General features: G+C 40.2%; 1 protein-coding gene across 1 annotated transcript in view; it reads left to right on the forward strand.

Annotated features, from left to right (window-relative positions):
* The window catches only part of WASHC5 (WASH complex subunit 5), a 53425-nt gene extending 43529 nt beyond the window's left edge, over positions 1-9896 (forward strand). The window contains 4 exon segments of the mRNA XM_006916560.3: positions 360-456; positions 3597-3750; positions 6572-6659; positions 9486-9896. Of these exon segments, the coding sequence (XP_006916622.1) occupies positions 360-456; positions 3597-3750; positions 6572-6659; positions 9486-9542 (396 nt within the window). The 3' untranslated portion in view covers positions 9543-9896.
* The last annotated feature ends 75 nt before the right edge of the window (positions 9897-9971 follow it).

Below are 9971 nucleotides of genomic sequence, written 5' to 3' on the forward strand. Positions count from 1 at the left end.
GTTTTGCCTCAACTACTATATTTTGCTTTCCATCTCATTCTGGCTCATCACCCTTTCTTCCCTCCTTAATGACACCAGAGGATGGTGTGGAAGGGGGACCAAGTAACTACTAATCTCTAAGCAAAATCGTTCCCTTCCTAGAAGGGCTGATTGTTATAGAGGTATTTATATTGGGGGTGAGGGAGGAAATTGGTGGTGTTCGATAAAACTCTAAAGGTAGCAAATTAATGGAACCATCCTAGTTGTAGATAGTACGAAGAGATAATTAAGATAAAATGGGAGCTCTCCATTTGAAAATCTGTTCTGCAGTATTGTGCAATGTGAAGAAACCACCCATTCTTTTACCTTTCTCTTTCCAGATATACATAACAACAAAGCGCTTACCCTACTTCCCAATTGTCAACTTTCTATTTTTGATCGCCCAGTTGCCAAAACTTCAGTACAACAAAAACCTAGGTACTGTATAACATTTATTCTTTGCAATAAGTAACAAAAACAATAGATTAATATCTAACCAAACAGCTCTTTTTATAGAATGCTATGTCACATATGAGATCTTTTCTCAGTTAAGTGCATGTTTATAAAGTCCACGTCTTTGGGCCTCCGAATAAGATGCTCCATCATAAAATGTAGACAGTAGATTTATACTGTAGTCCGCTTTTAATTTCCAATGGTTAATCATCCAACTGATTTCTTTAATGTTTAGGCAGCTGATTGTGGTGTGAAAGAAAATTCTTTTGGTTAACATCCTATTCTTTCAACAAGTGTCATGTTCCTACTGTGTATCTAGAACTGCAGTGTGAAGAATAACAAATAGTTAGGAGGGAAGACTAAAACATGAATATTTAGTACTTTAAGATATGTGTGATTACCTGTGAAAACATTCTAAACGAAAGTAGATACCAAAGGCTTTCAGTAGATTTGTCTTGTCAGGAATATAACCCTAATTTTTTTTTTGCCATTGATCACTTTATCCTGAACCTTTTTATAATCACAATTCTATTAGATTCCCAAGTACTTCCTCTGTCTTCAAACTTTGTATCCAAGCAGTTTTTTCAAATCACTGTAGAGTTTAATTTACTTTAAATTAAGTATTTGTAAGAGCTTTTCAGTGAATATGCCCACATTGTTTTTCACTCAGGGATTGAAGTATTTCCCTTCCTGTTTTATTAGCTTTTTTAGGGTAAGGATGTGGAGTCTCTTGAAGGTTTTTAGTATATCATTCAAAACTATTTCTTGATTTCAGACGCACCTCCTGCACAGTCCTGGTTCTGCCACAGAATGCAGAGCATCATGCTCCCAGTAAATACTTGCCGTAGGAGGGAAGGAACAAACAGACGTTTTCATTGCGGTTTCACCGCCTATCACTTACGTAACTGTGGCCAAGTTACTTCACCTCTCAAGCCAGTCAGATTTTTTAAATACTTAACACAGTACCTAGCACAGAGCAAGTGCTCAACTGATTCTAAATCCTTTCCTGGCTATTGGTCAAAATCAATGTCAAGAACCATCCCAAGATGAATTTAGCGTTCCTCGTAAGATTCAGAGATTCGTGTTCCCCCTCTCTTGTCCCTGCGTTATTGCTAAATAAGAGTATATGATCCTTTTTAACGATGAACTGTCCATACATAAAGATATCTTGTTTTCATTAAAGACTATTTGTTCACTGGTCCCATTCTTAGGTAATATTTCCGTCATGGTATGTTGGTTGAGGTCAGGCACCTTCATTGTACAACTGCTTATGGGAAGCATGTCACTATTCCATGGAATTTTCAGATCTTTAAACAAACCAAACAAAACCTTTAAGTGTCCTAGAAATGTATCTACACCCGACTGCAGTTTTTTTCATGAATTAGACTGATATGTTAATTTGGGAATTAAATTAAAAAAAAAAAAAATAGGACTGAGGAAGGAACTTCAGCATGTTTGTGTACCCTAAAAACATTTATATAACCTTGTGAGCATTGTTCTCAAGACTGATCTAAGAACACATGCCTGCCTTGGTCTGTCTTTTAAGAAAGGTCTCTTTGGGGCTTCGTGCATAGAGGATGCTTTTGTTCTAAACATCACCTTTGCTTCTGTCTGGAAAGGACTCCATCTTCTGAGTACTGCTTGTGTCTTATACAGCGGGCATTAAGTAATGTTTGATTGAAGTGAGAGATTTCCACCCACCAGCATTTAGCAATGTCGGCCCTATGAATTTTAACCATTCTAATGGTTATGTGTATTATGGTATCCCGTTGTAGTTTTAATTTGCCTTTCCCTGATGATTAATGATGTCGAGCACTTTTTCATGTGCTTTTTGGCCACTTTATATCTTTCTTTGTTAAGTGGCTGTTCAAGTCTCTTGCTTGTTTTTAAATTGAGTTGATTGCTCTCTTAGCACTGAGTTGTAGGAGTTATTTATATATTGTGAATATGAATCCTTTGTTAGATGTATCCCGAAGTTTTTCTCACAAACCGTGGCTTATGTATTCGTTTTCTTAACTGTTGACTCTAATGAGCAGAAGTTTTTAATGCTGATGATGTTCAATTTATCTTTTTTTTCCTTCATAATTAGTCCTTTCTGTGTCCTAAGAGCTCTTTGCCTACCCCAAGGTCACAAAGATATTCTGTTATGTTTTGGTCTAGAAGGTTTTTAGTTTTAGCTTTTCCATTGAGGTCTGTGGTCCATTTCAAATTACTTTCTATCCACAGTATGAAGTGAGAGTCAAAGGTCATTTTCCCCATTAAGGATATCCAATTTCAGCACTATTTATTGAAAAGATTTCTCTCACTCCATTAAGTTGTTTGGATTTTTGTGGAAATTCAATTGATCATATAAAGATGGGACTGTTTCTGGATTTTCTTTTCTGTTCATTAATCTATTTATCTACCCTTATGGCCATACTGTCTTGATTACTGTAACTTTATAATAATTCTTGAAATCAGGCGATATAAGCCTTCCAACTTTGTTCTTTTCCAACATTGTGTTTCCCCCCAAAGACCCTAAGCTCTATCTCCTGTTCACTGCACAGCCATCCAGGCAAAAGGTCAGGGTCCAGATTTAGGCAGAAATCCTCAGTGAAAAGTTCAGCTTTGGCACTCACTCACCTCACAAATTTCCTTCTTCCACTGTCTCGACTTCTGCAGATTCTTTTCTTGTATAACATGCAACATCGTGTTTAAAAATACTTAGTAATATTTCATCCAGCATTTTAATTGTTTTCATTTAGGAGAGTAGTTCATGTTATCTAATATGCATGCTGCCATTAACAGAAGTCAATTCTGTGTCATTTTTATTTTCTCATTTGCATTTATTGATACTTTTAAATTTTTCTACAATAGCATTCATTAATTGTATAATCCCAAAGAAACAGTGATGGTAATTATAAAACTTAGCGATCATTTTATCGTATTTACTCCTTCAGACCCCTAGAAGCTTCCATCAATCCCGGGCCTAATTCGGAATGCAGTCCAGAGTTGTCATCCCCTCCAAATAGTGATGATGTGGGCCCTAGTCATGCTGACATCCATGAACATTGATACTGAATGAGCATGGCCAAAGGCAGGCACTTCACTCAGTGCTGCAATTGGCCGTTTTTCATACCTTGCAGGAATGGTCTGCCGGAAGCCTGCCGACCCTGTGGATTGGCCACCGCTCGTCCTGGGACTGCTCACCCTGCTGAAGCAGTTTCACGCCCGGTACACGGAGCAGTTCCTGGCGCTGATCGGACAGTTCATCCGCTCCACAGTGGAGCAGTGTACGAGGTACAGAAGGACGATCGGGAATACGTGGAATTGCTGTTACAGAGTGGGCTGTGGACCCTGCATGCCAAGTTCCTCTTCTTACCTCCCTGGCAGAGGCGCACATTAGCTACTGACCCTGCTCTGCAGAGCAAGTCAGCGCACAGCGCCTGGTTCGGAGAAAGTCAGGTGCTCTCCCCTTAGGCACACTGCCCCACACACACTCGCGGTGGTTTTCCATGCATGAGTCAGACCACGATTAGCAGCCAGCGTCAGGGAGAAGGTGCAGGCCTATCCATCTGCCAGCTGGGGCGTCGCTCCCAAGCCTCAGGGAGCAGGGTGCTCTGGCTGGGGCCGCAGGCAGGGAGCAGCCACACTGGGAAGCCAGGAGCACGTGTGTCAGAGTTCCGAGTTCCTGTATGAAATGGAACAAGTCACACTGAAGTTACTCTTGGATACAAAGCTCATAAACCTTTCATTCTTTTTTTCTCTCAAACATGGCTTTTCTGGGATAGAAAAGTTATTTGCATGAGCTGCTGGGTCCAAGCCTCTACTCTTACCCTACACAGGGCCAGCCCAGCTAACTAAATGCTGTCATGTTGCACATTCAAAATCTGGACGATTACCACTTGGTTACTTTTATCAGTGTAACTTAAAGATGAATTAATGATGGTGATCTTCCCTGTCCTCACAAAGCACTGCTGATCAGACGTGATTTCAGAGGCCATTTCATTTACTTCCCGCCTGGGGCATGAATCAGCTCTGGGTGTCTGTGGCAGGTTGTCATCCAGTCTCTGCTGGGACACTCCCATCGTGAGGCACTCATTACCTCTCAGGACAATGCAGCACGTAGGCAGAGTGGTTCTCATCACTGGAAAGTTGCTGCTCGCAGTGAATGCGGACTTCATCCCATCCCTCTGGGAATGTCACCCATCATGCCTTCTTCTACCCTTTGAAATGGAACAGAATAAGTGTAGTCTCCTTCCTTTGCAGCGTCACTTCACATTGTTAATGTCGGCTCCTGCCTCAGGTCTTCTCTTGCTTTGGGTCAGCCCCTTCCACCTGCTCCTGATGTGCTGTGGTTCAGAGGCCGCTCACCATGGTGGTGGGCCAGTTTGTTATGGGCCATCTTAAAATGTGATTTCCCAAACCTGGACCTGGATTCCAAATACAGCGCTAGCCTTGGTGGTGGGGTGGTGGGGGGAGGTTACGCCCCTTCATCCTGGGTCCTCGGTGGAGCACAACGCGGCTGAAATTGAAGTACTCAGTTCCTTACCTCCATTGTACACCAGTGGCTCACAGTGATTGTGCACTCTTTTCAAATCCTGACATCTTTTCCCCATAAGCCTCCATCGGGCCAGTTCATCTTCATCTTAGTATACTGGACAACAAACACTGGGTGTTTTTCTAGGACCTTTGGTCAACCTAGCTTCAAAGAACAGATTTTTTTAACCAATTGCAAAATAGAAGAGAGCTCAGAAGGATGAGGAAGTTTCACAAATGAAATTGTAACCATCACAAAATGAGCTCAATTGCAAAGGAAGGCAGTTAGCACCAAAAACCTCCTTCATCTGGCGCAGGGCCACGGGGAGAGAAGGCCAAGGGTTCCAGTCCAGCTGGTACGAGAGCGGTCATTTCCAGTCACCGCCAGTCGGGGGCACCCCCAACCTTAGTTCCCCAGCTGTCAAGAGTCAGCAGGCCCTTCCTCCTCTGTTTCTTCTCTCATGACTGGAAAGGCTGAAGCGTGGCTCTGCTCCAGCGCGTTACCGGCAGCCCTGAGAGGTCATCAAGATGCGGGAGTCGAGCTGCAGCTCGGGATTTCTGATTTGGCAAAGTGAAGTGATGTAGGAACCCAAAATGCACGTAGACGCCTTCCCTTCCCTCACCCCAAGCAGAGCAAATGTAAAGAAAGCCCTAGCCAAACACCGAAAGGTTGAGAGCAGTGAGAACTTTTCCGGGTGCCATCACCCTTAAACCTTTCCAAAAGGAAAAAATCTTCGGAGAAATACATCAGTAATCCAGTACCATAAAATTCTTTCTTAATTATAAAATGCCAATCTGTACATAAATTGGAAATAGTTTTAACCTCTAAAAACTCTTTTTGATAAAAACGAAGGAATGCAAGCTCTTTAAGAAGACTATCAGGTAGTTTCCTGCATTCTCAACTCTAGAGAGTGGTTGGCAATATAGCTGTATGAATGAAAACATGAGTCAGCTCCATATGGAAAATTATAAGATGCTATTATTTATTTGACACCTTCAAATATATAGTAATGGTCCAGGTGCAATCCAGGATGCAGGAGACAGAACAATGAAGACATGACCCAGGCCCTCAAGGAGACCAGCACAAAAACGACTGAAAATTTAAGAGGCTTGGAAGAAGATACTAAGTATACTGAGAGCATAAGAAAAAGCCGTCTGCCCGTAGGTTTCAGGGAGGACTTCACGTAGGAGGAAGCGCCCAAGCTGGGACTAGAAATATGTCTAGAAGTTTACTTTCAAATATGCATGCAGAGCAAATATAGCTATGGAGACTGGAGGGCGCGGGAAAATGTGGCTTGTTCAGGAACCTGCCAGTCTTTGAAAAATGAAGTGCCGACAGTGGGTACAGAGAGAAATTGGTCTAGACAGACAGCAGGGGCCATATTGGAAGGTCCGTGTAAACCACGGAGGTTTAGATTTCATCCTCTAGGTTACGTTCTGAAGATATGTGAGCAGGATGATGACTTGATACGAATCAAGAGATTTGTTTATTCTTCAACTTCATTTTGTCATTTGTTTATTGAGTCTTTCGGTGTCTACTATGTGCAGAACATTCACTGGTGTACACTGTTCTCTGTGACAGCCAGAAGATCCCTGAAATGCCTGCGGACGTCGTGGGTGCCCTTCTGTTCCTGGAGGATTACGTTCGGTACACAAAGTTGCCCAGGAGGGTAGGTGATAGAGAACAATGTTACTGCCCTTTTCGTAAAAAGATGGTATTAAGAGTGGCCCTGGACTCAGTAGGGGTGAGGTCCAGGGGCTCATTCACAGTGGATGCCTCTCCCCTCGCTCTGCCCACAGCTCTAAGATGTCCCCTCTTCTCCGCCATGAAGGGTTTTGCAAGAAGACAGAGTTTAATACGACTTACTCCTCTCACTCTCTGCCATGCCCTCCCCACCATCAGCCACTCGCCCAGTTCAGGAGTTAAGGTGGGCGGTCCAGGAGAGAGTTCCTTAAGGGGCCAGGGTCGAGAAATAGGCAAGTGGAGTTGGTTCTTTCCTCTGCACCATAAGCTGGTTAAGTTTATGCCACTGCTGAAGTTATATTTGATTGCTGTTTCCTAAAATGACAGACTATTTTTTACCTTTCAAGAAATTCTTTCCTTTTTCTTTCTTACTAGTAATTCTGCTGTGGGAAGTTTTAGCTCAAAAGTGGAGAGCTTGATATTTAAAAAGAGAAGACTTTCAATAAATGCTGAAAGGAAGTCATTCTGATTTTTTAAAATTTGTAGGTTACTTTTTTATAGCTAAAGACAAAGATGGTTTAGTCATTAACTAGTAACGTTATACTTAATAATGAAGCAAACACCAGTGGCATTCTCTTTAAAATCAGGACTATGACAGTGATGCGACTCTAGCTGCTACTTTTGTTGTGCAGGTGCAAGAAAATAAAATAAGAAATGAAACAAAAAATATGTATAATGGAGAGAATACAAATTTATGTTTATTGAGGAGGTGATTGTCTTCCTTGAATATCCAGTAGAACCATGTGAAAAACAATTGAGAAAAGCCAATTACAGAATTAATGTGTAAAATAAATACTCTAATAAAATGTGAAAAAGATCCTATTTACATAATTAACAAGGAAATAATATAGCTGAGAATAACCTCTTCAAGAAATATGAAGGAACAATTCAGGAAAAACCTATAAAATTTTAAAATATAAAATTTGGAAGTCCATGTTTCTGAGTGAGGAGACTCAAGATATAGAGATATCAGTTCTTTCCAGTTTATAAGTTTACGGCAATTATGATTAAGATCTCAGATAATTTTTTTAACTTGAAAAAAACATTCTTAAAAATGTTATAAGACTTGGGCTAAAATAGGATTTTTTGGTGAAAAAAAACCCAAATATTAAAATATATTATAAAACTACAAAAATCAAAATAGTGTAGTACTGGTATCAGACTCAATAGATGGATCAATAGACTAGGATTAAAAAAAATAGATTAGCATATGTAGCCTAGAAACAAATCCTAGCACATCCAATCATACGTAAGGAAAAGCAGCATCTCAAATTAGGAGAGAAAGGGTGTATTAGTCAATAGTGCTGGGACATTTAGTTCATTATATAGTTAAAAAAAAAAGCAAGTTAATCTTTTCACATCTCCCATGTATTGAAATAAATTACAGATAGATTAATTTGAAAAATAAAACAAATTAGCAGATATTTGACAAAAATTAATGTACCAGCTCTGAGAACTTCCTATGTAAAACACCATAGGAAACCAAAAAAGAAAAGGTGGAGAGATTTGATCTCTTATAAATGCTGAGTGTAGTTTAATAATTTCGTCAAATGTCTCAATTTAAAAGTGGACAAAGTATTAACCGAGGACCAGTATCCTTGATTTATAGTGTGTTGTTTACACCAATAAGAAAAAGATAACTGACCCAATCCCAATAGAAAAAAAATGCGCAAAGGATATTAACAGGAAGTTTTCCAGAAGAGAAATACAAATGGCCAATATACAGTTGTAAAGATTCTCAACCTTCTATTCAAGGGACACAAATCAAAATAACAATAAAATTAGTTTCCACCCATCAGGTAGGTAAAAAGTAAAATGTTGAGTTCCTAGTGCTTAGAAAGGTTTAAAGAAAGGACTTCTCAGTCCCGGTGACGGGGGGTGAAGTTGGCATATCCTTTGGGGAGAGAAATTTGGCTTTATCTAATACAAAAAAAGTTTTGTAATTTTATTACCTAATTCCAGCAATTCCATGGCTAGGAATTTACCTGCTGGATATACGTACAAAAGTTCACCAAGATATGTATGCAAGGATGTTCATAATATAAGATTTAACAGAGGTAAAGGACTCAAGAGTATATGATCCTGATTTTGAGTGTGACTGTGTATGGGTGTGTGTGCGTAACCTGGAGGAATTCAATACAATATAAATAAATTAAGTTTTAGTTTTCTCTGATTGAGAATTTTTAAAACTCCTGCATTTGCTAAATTTCCTCGAATTAGCAGATGATACTTTTATAATCAGAAAAAAGTTAAACACTGCGTTTAAAAAATACCAGTTCCCAGCGCCTGGAGAGTACCTAGTACCACATTCCACTACCATTAGGGCTTCCCTTAAGAACAGCTAAAAACGGGAGCCTGTTGGGCCTTCCTCCTCCTCCCGCTCCGGCTCGGTATAGCGGCTTGGTCACTTGCCAGATGTTTTTCCGAGACATTAACACTTAGTACTTCCTAGCAGATCGAAGTGCCTTTAAGAGCCAAGGAGCTCACCTTTGGGGGAGGCGGGGGAGGGAGGCCTGGGCAGCACCCCTCAGACATTAGCAGTTGAAAGAAATTAGATACCAGGGTGGTTCTAGAACACCAGGAACAGAGGCAGTGGTCTCAAGGAGGGGCCACCCCTTGAGTCCGGCGCTTCCCAGTGATGCACCTTGCTCCGAAGGATTTATCTTCCTTTCTTTAGTTTTCATGTGGAAAATCTTGGACTTGTTCTGAATGACAGCAGTATGAATAATTTAACTCCTTTGTTTTTTTTCAGGTTGCTGAAGCACACGTGCCTAATTTCATTTTTGATGAGTTCAGAACCATCCTGTAATTTTTTTTTTCTACTTCTTTAAACAAAAGTATTGTCCTTAGGTCTTCCCACCATCACTAAAATGAATTGAGAGATGAAACTCAACTGCTCATGTAACTGCATGTTTTTTTCCCTTTGTTGTAGGAAACATCAGGCATTTTGAGTAAGATGCATATCCCATGGAACTAGATCACAAAATTAATGTTTAAATCATGGTATTATATATTTCAGCGGTTTTATCATGTAGAAGCAGAACACATTTTGTACCGCCTCTTATAAATGCTGAATGTAATTAAGTATAAATCCATTTACTTTTGTGCTCTAAAGAACTATTTGTGTAACTCCAGATTTTCAGTAAAATAGTAATTGCCAGTACCCAAAGTTGTACTTCTGCTTATGGTTCGAGAAATGTGTGTGTATTCACTGCAAAAAACCTTGTCTGGAAGGTCA

The sequence above is a fragment of the Pteropus alecto genome, unplaced genomic scaffold (genome assembly GCF_000325575.1).
Source record: "Pteropus alecto unplaced genomic scaffold, ASM32557v1 scaffold164, whole genome shotgun sequence".
Classification (NCBI taxonomy): Eukaryota; Metazoa; Chordata; class Mammalia; order Chiroptera; family Pteropodidae; genus Pteropus; species Pteropus alecto.